The 14,016-nt window shown below is 35.0% G+C and overlaps 1 protein-coding gene across 3 annotated transcripts in view; it reads left to right on the top strand.

Annotated features, from left to right (window-relative positions):
* The window catches only part of PTPRQ (protein tyrosine phosphatase receptor type Q), a 206,777-nt gene that overhangs the window by 52,694 nt on the left and 140,067 nt on the right, over positions 1-14,016 (top strand). For all 3 annotated transcript variants that reach the window (XM_070254641.1, XM_070254640.1, XM_070254642.1), the window contains 2 exons: positions 8,188-8,370; positions 8,834-8,935. In XM_070254641.1, coding sequence (XP_070110742.1) covers positions 8,188-8,370; positions 8,834-8,935 — 285 coding nt within the window. The remainder of the gene's footprint in view (positions 1-8,187; positions 8,371-8,833; positions 8,936-14,016) is intronic.

A 14,016-nucleotide genomic window follows, 5' to 3' on the forward strand; every position in this document is an offset into this window, starting at 1 on the left:
AGATGGCACAAAAGTGTTCATAGAGGATGGCAGTAGTTGTAATTGCAGGAGTAAGAGAGTAATGAAAGGAACATTTTTTATCATCATAAGTTATCCCTTATGGTGAAATCTAATTGATGTTAACTATATATTGGCCATGTTTCATTGCTTTTATAAATATTGTGCTTAAAATAAGTATTTTTGAGAAAAATATCTACTCTTTACCTAACTGCATTTTTTTTTTTTACACTGGGTCAAGGAAAGAAATAAGCATCTACCAAACAGGTTTTTAGCACCTACAAAGTACCATGCTCTGCTATTGGCTTTCACAGTCTTTTTAATTCTAGAATAAAGCATTAAGGTATTATCTTCATTCCTAATGAAAAACTGAGGTCTGAGAGGTTTATTTTTTCAGCAAATAATCCAACAAATAATTTATAATATGCCAGGCGCTACTGGGATTATAGCACTGTAGAATGAAATGAATTTCCACCCTCCTAAAGTTCATATTAATTGGTGGGTGTTTAAATTGCTTAAGGTCACCCAGCTGGTAAGTGATGAAGCTGGAATTGGAACCTAAATCCATCTGACTGTAACGCCCATTCCCTTCACAAATACATGCTGTTTTGGAAGCCATTAATAAAACTGGTAAATTATAAAATATATGCAGGACCTTCCTATTCATTGTTGCAGTGATATTTTGCTTTTTCGGCTCTGCGCAGCATGAGGAAGAAAAGTAACAACTTTCAAAGATCCTGTTGTGACCTTAAACAATCACTACATTCATGAATGCTTTCAAATACTTGACTACTTAAGTGGTCACAGCATCAAGAACACTTATTTCAATGATTGAGTCTTTTGTTATTTGCTAATTATTACATGCATGTAATCTTTTACTTACTATTGAAAAAGTAAATTTAATTTTCATTTCATTATTTATTGTCTGAGCTTAATTCTAAAGGAGTGATAGTACACCTTAAGTGACTATAAGAACTTAACTTGAAATGTCATTTAAAATGAGAACTTTAGTTTCAGAAGTGTCAGAAAACACATAGAACCCTTTATTTTATGGATGAGGAGACCAAGGAACATGAGTAAAATGACTAAAAAGTTATAGTGGATGAGAGGTAATGTTGGGATTTGAAAGTAAGCCTCCTGAACCCCATTTTAGTGTTCGTGATTTAGCATGAAAAATAAAGAGAAAGGGGAAGCAATTCATGCCAGAGCTCACTAGCCCACTCATTTGGTTGGGTATAATTGGGTCATCTTGTCACTAGATTCTTCTGAAGCAAAAGGCGCCTAAAAATAGGGCATAGGTTTCGATGCCCATATGCCTAATTTCCAGCTCTCTGTCCTAAATTAGGTACTCTCAAAGTCTGTGCATTCTCCATCTGGATGGAAATGGTGGGCAATGAAATCTACACTAGTGACTTTTCCTAGATCGTGTTTGCTTCTACTGAGCCACCAATTTTAGCTCTTTTTTGCAAAAGAGGAAGCTAGAATTTTAAGTAGAGTCTCAAGGTGTCATTTGAAGTAGGGTGTGCTCCAGAGCCACTATCTGTTCCAGGGTTCATATTCTTATCAAAGACAGTGAAACAACCTCTACTCTTATAAAAAGCAAGAGCCCACTTTTCAATATTGTTTCATGAGAAATTGAGGCATGTGCTAACTCAGTAATGTGTTACTGCTGCTAATTTCAAATAAGAGTAAATTATTTGTTGAAATATTTTATCTTGGTTTAGGAATCAGAGTTTACTAATGCTTAGAAGTATAGTATTCTTGTGCTCAAGCAGAAAGGATCAATACAAGATTGATCTCATGCGTGTGTATGTGTGTGTGTGAGTGTGTGTCTGTTTTAAGTGTAGAATGTACAGTTTACCAACAAACTTGAGATTAATTTGTGTTTTCTCCTATTTAGGTTGCAGTAATCACATAAAGAAATTTAAGTTGTCATACAAATTACTCTTTGATGATCTATCTAACTATCTATATATTCTCTTTCCTTTTTAAGACATACCTTTCTTTACAGTAAACCCTTAATGAAATTCCTTGAATATATCTGATTTGGGGCAAGAATCACTAGAGGATACTAAATTAGATGTTGACCACAATTTTGTATATGACTGTATAGAGTTATTTATATTCCTTGTATATATTCACTATTTATATTACTTTTATTCATTATATTCATTAATAGAATTTCTTAATTTCTCTACATAATATTAAAACTATGGATGACAAACAATCTTTTGGCTTACGCAAGGTAATTTCCCACTTTCTATTTCAGTATCAACATGAACTGAATACTTTCTTATTTTTAGTTTTTAAATAGATTCAGCTTATTCCAACTGATTATAGCAATTACTTTTTATTCATGAGTTGTCTGTTTTATACAATACTTCTACAATTGGAAACATTATGCTATTTGAGAAAACTCTAAGGGCATCATCAATCTCCAAAAATCAGTAAGTCATCAAGTCTGTCTTGCTTTATTTTCCCTGAAGATTCCAGCTGTGGTCATCCTCTAAGCACAAATGAACAAAAATGCAAGCCTGGGGCAAGAATGCGTATTTATAGCCTGACTAGTGGTGGTAGCAGGCGACTCAAGAGAGGGATGACTTAGCAAATTCCAATGAGAAGTTTTCAAAATCAAAAGCTATACTGAGTTCTAAAATTCGAGCATAGCATCACTAATTCCTTTTTTTCTTGCAATTTAAAGAGCTATTAAGTTCAATCTTATTTATTTTCCTTAGCCCTGAGTTTCTGTCATGTTTTTAATATATTCTGTATCATGTTGAACATATTTATTCACTGAACAGATTTGTATGGGTTCCATATCAAGTGCTATTACTGTACCAGGCACTGTAGTCACAGCAGTAAATAAGACAACATTCCTACCTTCTTGGAACTTAGCATTCTAAGAAGGATAACAGGAACTAAACCAGGAAACAAATAATATATATGACTTTTGGTAGAGATAAATTTCATGAAGAAAAATTATCAGGAAAAGAAGAGAGAGAATTATAGAGTAGTGAGCAGGCTATTTGAGATAGAGGACTGAGAGAAAGCCTCTCGAAGGAGTTCTATTTGCCTAGAGATATTAATAATATGTGGAATTCACTTAGATGAAGTTAAGGAAGAAAAGTGTTCTGGAAAGAGGAACAGCAATTGCCACTTCCTGAAGTGGGAAAACACTTTATATGGTTGGGGAAGAGCTGAGCACTTCTGTCATTTGAGCAGTATGAGATATGGCAAGAGAATTAGCAGATGAGGAGAGACAGGCAGAGTTCGAACATGCAGATTCTTGGATGCCGTTCTAAGAAGTTTGGAGTTTAATTTTAATGGGAAGTTATTGGAGAATTATGAGACAAGAAAATGATATGATTTGCAATTTTAGAAGTTTACCACTGAATATGTTGGATGTGAGAGTACAGAGAAAAATCAAGATTAACTACTTGGTTTTTGGTCTGAGTATCTGGGTGAATGACAGTGCCATTTACTGGATGGGGAGGTCAGAGGGAGAGGTCAGTTTGGAGGAAATTCAGGAGTTCTGTTTTGAACATATTTGAAATATCTAAGTGCCTGTCATGAAGTCAACTGGATATGTAAGTCTGAACTCAGGGAAAGGATCCAGGGTTGAATACATAATTTGGAGGGATCACCATATCTCTGGTCTTCAAAGTCAAGGGATGAGATAAAGTCACAAGTCAGAGAGTGTAGATGGAGATAAAAAGAAGCATACAAATATGTCCTGAGGCAATATGACCATAGATTTTGGGAAGTCAAGGAGGAGCCAGTCAAGGCCTAAGGAAGTGGCCAGTGAAGTAGGAGCAAAATCAGGAAAAGGTCATGTCTTAGAAGGCAAATGAATGAAGATTTTCAAGTAGAAGGAATTTATTTCCTATGTTAGATGCTGCTGACAGTGAGGTAAGATGAGGGCATGCAACTGAGTGGTGGTTTGGCAAGATGAAGATGGACTTTATTGATGACTTCACAACAGTGGGTTTCATGGGAAAAAATGTGGGGAAAATGCCCAACTGAAGTGGGCCTCAGACAGAATAATAGATTAAAAAAGTGGAGAAAATAAGAAAAGGCAAAATTTGAGGAATTTTGATATAAAGTGGAAGCTAGCATGGAGTAAAAGCTGAAAGAGTGAGGGGAATCAAGAGTCCCTTGTTTTTACTGTGATAGAATGTGTGTGTGTTTGCGTGTATACAATGATAGAAATAATTCAATCAAGAGAGAAAAAATAACAATACAACAGGGAGGGAATAAATTCAAGTCTAAAGTCTGACTAGACTAGATCAGTGGAATGGAATCTAGTGTAGAAGTGGACAGCTAGGCCTTGGAAAGAAGTATGGAGAGAAGGCCGTTAAAGGAAAATTGGTGGTAAGAAGACAAGATAGTCCTCTTCTGAATGTTTTTATTTTCTCAGTGGGATGAGGGGCAAGTTTATCAGCTTTGAATAAAGAGGGGGAGGGGATATTGAATGTTTGTAGAGAGGGAAGATGGTGAAAACACATAACAGAGTAGGAGACTGAATTAAGTAAAAAAAATATAGACTGCCAGGTAGTGAAAAAAAATTCATTCGAGATTTGAAGTTATAAATTTAAGTGAGGCTAGTATGCGTGGAGTGGTATTTTATTCAGATATGTTCAGCTGTTAACATTGCAGATGTGGAACCAAAACTGAGTTCCGTTTAACTGAAATTGGGATTTTTACCAGAGAAGTAAGATAGAAAAAGGGGTAGATGGAGATTGCCAAAGAGTGAATGTGGTGATAGACTATGGACTCCAACCTGTGTAAGTAGTGAGATGAGGACATAGCGGAGGTGATGAACAGAGAAGATTTGAGGAGGGTCAAAGAATTGTTGGGTAGGCAGTACAGGATGAAGAAGCTAGAAAGATAGGGGGTGGTTGCCAAAGAGGGCAATACTGGCTGTTGTTGGTAATCACAAGGTCTTGGGTGTGGCCATGACAGCTAGTGGTTGAAGCGAGGTGGAGGAAAAGCTTATTGGAATTATGGAAATCAAGGAATAGAGAGTCTAAGGAATTGGACAGGTCTTTTGAATCAATGTTGCCATCTCTAAGAGAGGTAGAGAGGAAGTCAATCATCCAGGAAATAAAATTTGTAAGAAGTTTGAAGAAGCAGCAGAGTAACTAAATGATTTTCTTAGGGAAGGGTAGATATAGAGTTCTTCAGGAAGAAGGAAGGAGAAAAGATCTGGATATGGTGAAGAGGAGCAATATATACAAACACTCAACTCCAAGGCCTTATGATCATAGGGATCACGGGAGAAAACCAAAGAGCTACCTGTTACCCAAGAGGACTAAGATGTAGTGTTCTCAGCAGGTCCAAGATTTCTTCATTTAGAGCCAGAAGGTTAGGAAAGCATTCAGAGTAGTTGTTGAGGATTTTCCTCAATTTAATGACTTGGCTTGGGAAGACACTAGAGAAGATTTTTGGGTGTTTGGAGAGGGAAAGTAGGATTATATTCCTATATATTCCTACATCACACTATGTATTGAATTACACTACTTCCCAAAGTTTTAGAAATATCAACATTCTTATGTCAGTTTTTTCTAATAAGTCTTCCTTAGATGCAATACACTCAATAACAGGAAACAATTGGGACGGGGAGCATGACATCTACAGTTTCAAAGCTTCTGAATTTTATTTCTCTACTTTGCTAAATTTATTAGTGGCAATTTTTATATCCATTGTATTTACAATGCCAATAAAAAAAGGTTCAATTCTTTTTTTTGAAAGGGAAGAATGTTATAGCAGGACTCTATGATGGCAATAATATTTACATATTTAGTTTATATTGTTTAACCCCCGAATTAGTCATTATTTTTATTGTTCTATGCAGGCAATTTTTAAACCATTATCTTTGTAACTGTGATCTTTCATCTCCAATAAGTATTTTTCTGCCTAAAGTGCATTGTTTACAATTTCATTTATTGAGGATGTAGTGATGGCATTCTCTCTGTTTTTGACAGTCTGAATGTGTTTTTATTTTGCTTTTGTTAATTTTTCTGGGGATAGCATTCCAGTTGTTTTTCAATTGATGTCAATTTTTCATCTAATTGTCATTTCTATGTAGATGGTCTGTCTTCTTTCTGGTTCTAAGATATTCTCTTTTTTGCTATTCTGTACTTTCACAATGATGTGTCTAAATATGATTTTTTTAAAAAAATTTTTGCTTGGGATTTCCTATTGAGATTCCTTGCTCTGAACCTTGATATCTTTCAACAAGGCTGATAAATCTCAGCCGTTATCCCTTCAAGTATTTCTTCTTCCTTATTTTCTCCATTATCTTAGACCTCCTCCGTATATCCTTTATGTCTCAACTGGCATTTTCCATATTTTCCTTCTCTGAACTACATTCTTGAAATTTTTTTCAATACTGTCATCTTTTTCACTAAATTTCTCTCTGTCTCTGTCTAATCTGCACTTTTATACATCAAGAGAATTTTAATGTTTTATTTTTCTGTTCTAGAAGGTCTGTCTGTTTCTCTTTCAAGTCTGCTTGCTTATTTATAATGCATATTATTATCTAACACATTCTTTGCTCATATTTTCAAATCTCATCGATTTCTTGAAATATATTAAACATTTGTATTTTTGTTCTTTGGTGATTTCAGTATCTGAAGTCTTTTGAAGTCTGACTGGCCTGTATGTATGCATGTGCGCGTGTGTGTGTGAGTGCGTGTTATTTTTTCCATTTTCTTTGCTGGTTTTATCTGTTGGTGCCTGATTTGCTCGTGTGTTTAGTGATTTTATCAGTGAGCTCATATTCCTTGAAACTTATGGGGAATTTATGTGACATGATGAAGTTGAGTTCCTTCAGAGAAGATTTATGTTTGCTTCTGCTAGTTTCTTTTGAATAACTGCAACTCAGGATTACACGTTCATTTTAATTTAAATTCTGAAGTAGAGGTTTTTTCAGGCTGCATGGCTGCCATGGATTTGGACCACATAGGCTCAGAGAGATGGTCTTGTACTTCCAAACCTCCAGAATTTTTCTTGTTTTTCCACGTCTTCATCCAGAGGAGTGGCAGGAGAAAAGTTTCTTTTCTGTCCTCTTTTTCCTGGTGGATTTACGTCTTACTCTCCATCCCCTAAGAGTGAATGCACCACATTGCACAAGTCCAGGAGTTACCACTCGCATTGAATGCTGTGGCACTCTGCTGAAGAATTCAAGGGGGGCCCTAGAGTTGTCCAGTATAGCGGCCCTGGTTGAAATTGCCTTCTTTTAAAGTTCCAGCTTTTCATGTGGAGATATTCCTTAACTTTCTATTGGATCAAGGCTTTATCTTCTCTCTCTGGCATTCCATGCTGTTAATACAGAAACTCACAGTCACCAGGATTAACCAGTACCTTCCAAGGCAAAACTGGCTTTACTATCAGCTTCTATCTCAGGGTTCCTCCTTTTGCTTTGTTTTTTGTTTGTTTTATTTTATATTGTTTTGTTCTTTGCTTTTGTTTTTTGGCTAGTACAGATTTCTAACTTTCTTGTCAGCTCTGCAATTCTTTACGAGAAAAATGTTTTAATTTTATACAGAGTTTTAATTATTTTAATTAAGATAGCCATTCAGTTTGGATTATCTATTTCAACATTTTGCCAGAATTGGAATCCCACGTGTAGTATTAGCATTTGTATATATGTAGAGAACCATTTTGTGACCACTGCGTTCAGTACAATAAGAACATTGGTAGACACATAAAACTAATATTTTAGTTAATTGCATTCTGTACCTTTAGGAGATTGCTTTGCTCCTAGGTCGTTATTTCCCAGGCCTTACTTCTAGGAGAGGTATATTGCCTTTTCAAAGATCTTGTATGCAAAAACTAATCTATTCAGCTTTTGCATATTATTATTATTATTAATGAAAGGCAGAATTAATTTTTAAATGTTTTCCATCCTCTTTCTTGTATATTCATGTTCTGTAATGTAAGAAATATCATCCTATAAACATTATTCTGTAGAATCATAGTATGAATTTTCTTTTAAGATGAAATTTTTCTTATACACTTGTAAGTGCTGTAATTTACCTACACCTTACTCCGTTTAAGATGGATGTAATAATCACACTCTAGTGAATGCTCATATATACATATCCTAGTGCACCCGGGTGAGAACTTGGGCAGAATAGATTTTTTGGATGAAATTGTTTAATACATGTGTACTTTTGTTTTTTTCAGTGCCTGGTAGTTCCCCAGAAAATATTACTTACAAAAATATTTCCTCTGGAGAGATTGAGCTGTCATTCCTTCCCCCGAGTACTCCCAATGGAATCATTCACAAATATACCATTTATCTCAAGAGAAGTGATGGAAAGGAGGAAAGAACTCTAAATACAACCTCTTTGACCCAGAGCATTAAAGGTAAAAAAAAATCATGTTAGATATTTACTTTTATCTTGAAAGAGTGGCCATAAAGTATTAGCTTGTTGTCATATTACAAATGGTAAGTGTGATTAGTTTTATTTTTTTTTTCTGCTTTATTTCCCCAAACTCCCCCTGTACACAGTTGTATATCTTAGTTGCAGGTCCTTCTAGTTGTGGGATATTGTGGTTAGTTTTATACAGAGTATGACAATTCTGGTTTTCTGGTTAAATAAGCTAGGAGTCTATTGCAGGTCACATGAAAGAATACACTAGGTCAATCCTTTTACACATTATCCTATATCAGTTTGTCTTCATAATGAGAGTTGCTATGCCAAAGAACTACATTTTCAGTTAGGTTTTACTTTTGAAAGATTGCTAAGAGACGTTTCACAGTTTGCCTCTTGCATATTATTAAAGGATAATTTGTAAGTCTCAACTTATCTATTCTATTTCTTTTTAGGACTGAAGAAATATACCCAATATATGATTGAAGTGTCTGCTAGTACCCTCAAAGGTGAAGGAGTTCGGAGTGCACCCATACATGTATTGACTGAAGAAGATGGTAAATACAGTAGTGGGTAGTGATATGTTTTGAATCCATCACATTTCAAAAAACATGTACATAGAAAGAAGACATAATGTAAAAATTTCCCTCGCGTTGGGTATCAGTTGTGTGCCACACCAGCATTATACAGAGATTTCATTGTCATGGTGTAAAAGAAGCTAGCAAAGTCAGATTTATGGTCAATAAAATCAAGTATAAAATGCTTTTTTTGATCCTGAAGTTACCCATGCTCTGTAAAAAAATCAGTAATTTTTTTCCATGGGAATTTTTAAGGCTGAAATTTTGATTTGAATGGTTTGAACATCAACTAATGTATGTTACAACTGTGTTTTTCAACTTTAACATTCATATGAATACACATTTACATAAGTTTTCTAGTAGATTCTGTCAACCTGCAACATTTTTTATCATATTAGGATTAGCTTGCTAATGAGTTCAGGATATTTTCCAGGTTTTTCTACATAATTTGCCAAGACGTTATTCCTGAATGTTACTAGCCTTCATACTGAATATTTGAACAAATCTTTCCCTAACTTGAATAAAATCAACTTTACAACTGAGACCACTTTCTACTGGTACCTCACTGAGTTATAGACATATATCATCGTAAGAAAATTACTTTTGAGGAATATATTTGGGATTTGTATTTGTATTTTATGTTTTATGCATACTATATTTTTTAACTTTTTATTGAGATTATGATAGTTTACAACCTTGTGAAAATCCAGTTGTACATTATTGTTTGTCAGTAGTGTTGTATGTGCACCACTTCATCCTTTGTGCCCACCCCCAGCTCCTCTTTCCCCTAGTAACCACTAATCTGTTCTCTTTGTCTACATGTTTAACTTCCACATATGAGTGGAGTCATACAGAGATTGTCTTTCTCTATCTGGCTTATTTTACTTAACATAACACCCTCAAGGTCCATCCATGTTGTTGTGAATGGGATGATTTTATCCTTTTTTATGGCTGAGTAATATTCCGTGGTATATATATATACCATATGTTCTTTATCCAATCATCAGTTGACGGGCACTTATGTTGCTTCCACATCTTTCCTGTTGTAGATAATGCTGCAATGAACATAGGGGTGCATGGGAATTTTGGAATTGCTGATTTCAAGTTCTTTGGATAGATACCCAGTAGTGGGATGGTTGGGTCATATGGTATTTCTATTTTTAATTTTTTGAGAAATCTCCATACTGTTTTCCATAGTGGCTGCACCAGTTTGCATTCCCACCAGCAGTGTATGAGGGTTCCTTTTTCTCCACAACCTCTCCAACATTTGTTACTATTTGTTTTGGTTATTTTTGTCATTCTAATGGGTGGAAGGTGGTATTTTAATGTAGTTTTGATTTCCATTTACCTGATGATCAGTGATGATGAGCATCTATTCATGTGCTTATTGGCCATCCATATATCTTCTTTGGAGAAATATCTGTTTATGTCCCCTGCCCATTTTTTGATCGGGTTGTTTGATTTTTTGTTGTTGAGTTGTGTGAGTTCTTTGCATATTATGGAGATTAACCCTTTGTCAGATGTATGACTTGCAAATATTTTTTCCCAATTGGTGGGTTGTTTTTTTGTTTCAGTCCTGTTTTCCCTTGCCTTGAAGAAGCTCTTTAGTCTGATGAAGTCCCATTTGTTTAATCTTGCTATTGTTTCCCTTGTCTGAGATGATGTGGTGTCCGAAAATATCCTTTTAGTACTGATGTCAAAGAGTGTACTGCCTATATTTTCTTCTAGAATCCTTATGGTGTCAGGTCTTACCTTTAGGTCTTTGATCCATTTTGAGTTTATTTGGGTGAATGGTGAAAAAGAATGGTCAATTTTCATTCTTTTACATGTAGCTTTCTAGTTTTCCCCCGACCATTTGTTGAAGAGACTTTATTTTCTCTATTGTATGCCCTCAGCTCCTTTGTCGAAGATTAACTGTCCATAGATGTGCAGTTTTATTTCTGGGCGTTCAATTCTGTTCCATTGATCTGTGCACCTGTTTTTGTACCAGTACCATGCCGTTTTGATTACTGTAGCTTTGTAGTATGTTTTGAAGTCAGGGATTGTGATGCCTCCAGTTTTGTTCTTTTTTCTCAGGATTGCTTTAGCAATTCGGGGTCTTTTGTTGCCCCATATGAGTTTTAGGATTCTTTGTTCTATTTCTGTAAGGAATGTCTTTGGGAGTCTGATTGGGATAGCGTTGAATCTGTAGATTGCTTTAGGTAGTATGGACATTTTAACTATGTTTATTCTTCCAATCCATGTGCTTGGAATGTCTTTCCATCTCTTTATGTTGTCATCAATTTCTTTCAGGAAAGTCTTGTAGTTTTCATTGTATAGGTCTTTCACTTCCTTAGTTAAATTCACCCCAAGGTATTTTATTCTTTTTGTTGTGATTGTGAATGGTATTGTGTTCTTGAATTCTTTTTCTGTTAGTTCGTTATTAGAGTATAGAAATGCTACTGATTTATATAAGTTGATTTTATACCCTGCAACTTTGCTGTAGTTTTTGATTATTTCTAATAGTTTTCCAATGGATTCTTTGGGGGTTTCTATATATAAGATCATGTCGTCTGCAAACAGCGAGAGTTTCACTTCTTGTTTCCCTATTTGGATTCCTTTTTATTCCTTTCACTTGCCTAATCACTCTGGCCAAAACCTCCAGTACTATGTTGAATAGTGGGCATCCCTGTCTCGTTCCTGTTCTCAGGGGGATGGTGTTCAGTTTTTGCCCATTGGGTATGATGTTGGCTGTGGGTTTGTCATACACGGCCTTTATTATATGGAGGTAATTTCCTTCTATCCCCATTTTGTTAAGAGTTTTTATCATAAATGGCTGTTGGATCTTGTCAGATGCTTTCTCTGCATCTATTGAGATGATCATGTGGTTTTTATTCCTCAATTTGTTGATGTGGTGTATCACGTTGATTGATTTGCGGATGTTGAAGCATCCCTGTGTCCCTGGTATGAATCCCACTTGATCACGATGTATGTATACCCAGTACTTTTAAGACAGTTTTTTTTTTTTTTTTGTAAAAAGAAGTGATATTGACATGAGGAGTGAGCCTGGGTGTATCACAAGTGTTTGTAGGTTATCTTTTCTTCCCTCTTTCAAGTTTCACCATCTTCAAGCTAGATTGCAGTGTATGGATGTCAGATTCTAGTCTTTTGCCAGGACAAAATGTCCATTATACAATTCTAGAAGAAGGAAAGCTTTTCTCTGCTTTGCTCTTAAATTATTCAAAATAATAAAGTCTTTGGTACCCTCTCTTCCCATTTCAGGTCTGTCTCTGTTTTCCTCTCCACCAAATTACTTCATCAAAGCCTCCTGGTAGGGTGCTCTGGGTTGCCTCATTTTCTAAGTCTTCTCATGGGTTGGTCTTCCTTAGTCATTGCCTCTACTTACTATGCTTGTTTCTCCCTCAAAACTACCTGTCCAAAATTTCACTTTTTCATAGTTGGATTCTTCTTGTTCTCAAAGTGAAAATTAACCTAATAAGTAAATCTTTCCCAATGGGACAATGGTTAAAGGTTAAGAGGAGAAGGTTAGTTCTCCTTTCTATCTAAGATAATGCCCAAGAAAGATATATTAAATCATTTTAGCAATGCCCTTCTGGACATAAAGCTTACTTCTTTGTTTCTGATCTAATAAAATAGTCTGGAGAATTTGAGGTCTTATATGAAGGAAGTTAGACCAGTAAGGAATATATATTTTGAGCAGACAGAGCTTTTTACCACTCAAGTCAATAGTTTCAAATTATACTATGTGTCCGAATTACCTGGGCTGTTAAAAACACAGTCTTCGTAAATTTCCGTCTAAGTCCTTGGCCAACTCATTGGTATAATTACTGGGGAACAGTGTGAAGAACAAGATCCCTTTGTTGAAAAATTACAGCAAATCAAGAATGGCTAAAGGCCTGAGAAGTTTGTTTTCCTGGGTGTTAGGAGCTCCTTGCTTTCAAGGAACTTGCAGTTTAGTAGAAGAGATCTAAATTTGACGTGTGTAGACAAATAATTTTTATAATTTTTATATTATATAAGTGCTACCAAAATTATTCCCAAGACAAAAGAGGGATTTTAACTACTCTGAGGTGTCAGAGAAAGCGTAGCTGAGAAAGTTACGTCTAAGCTGTGAGCTGGAGGAAGATGCGTAAAGAGGGAGGATGAGAAACAGGAAAGACCTTGCTGTGCAGAGGGAGTCAGAGCCTTGTGAAGACCTTGCTCATCTATCCACAGAGGCTCTGTCATGGTGAACTTGGTAGATTGCAAAAGATATTGCATTTATTTATTCTATTTGTTCTAATTTCACTTTTTTTGGATTTTATTTCAGAATACAAGTGCCAAAATTATTAAAACTTAGTCTGCTATAATAGATATGAAGTGTTTTGCTTAGATAGCCATCTAATTATATTTCTTTAGCAGTAAAAAGTTTTACGTAAGAATTAACCAAGAATATACTGAAGATTAAATATAAAACACCAAGTGTTGTCTGATTTTCCACATAAGCATCTTAAATCATATTATAGAATAGAAATGCTCAGTTACAACACATTGTGTTCTAAATTAGTGCTATGTTTGATTGAAATCCTTTTTCTCAATAACAAAAGTTAAGTTTTGCAAAAATGTTAGGAAAAATATCATAGGCTTTTGTTTTGACAAATGAAAGAGAGTTCTCAGTTGGAGGTGATTCATATTTTGGGAAACTGACATCTCCAAATGATATATAGATTCTTGTAATAATCAATATTTGATAACATTTTCATTATAGTGCCAGTGAGAATCCTAAATGAAAATATAAATACAGCTGTCACCATTATTCCTTAGAACTCATCTCATAAAACTTTTCTCTGCTCAATGAACTTTTTTTGGAAAATTGTTATAAAAAAATAAACACACAAACACACATGCATGTATACACACACAACTATAGCTGAGATTATGCAGAAAATCAAAAGGAAATTAAAATAATTCAAGTAGCATCTTCTCCAAATTATTTGAAAAAGTGATCTGCAAATGTACTAATCTATAAATTAACATTGTTTGAAGATCTGAACAAATTCTTGAAATTTCTATTAGCTACG

This window comes from Equus caballus, chromosome 28 (genome assembly GCF_041296265.1).
Source record: "Equus caballus isolate H_3958 breed thoroughbred chromosome 28, TB-T2T, whole genome shotgun sequence".
NCBI lineage: Eukaryota > Metazoa > Chordata > Mammalia > Perissodactyla > Equidae > Equus > Equus caballus.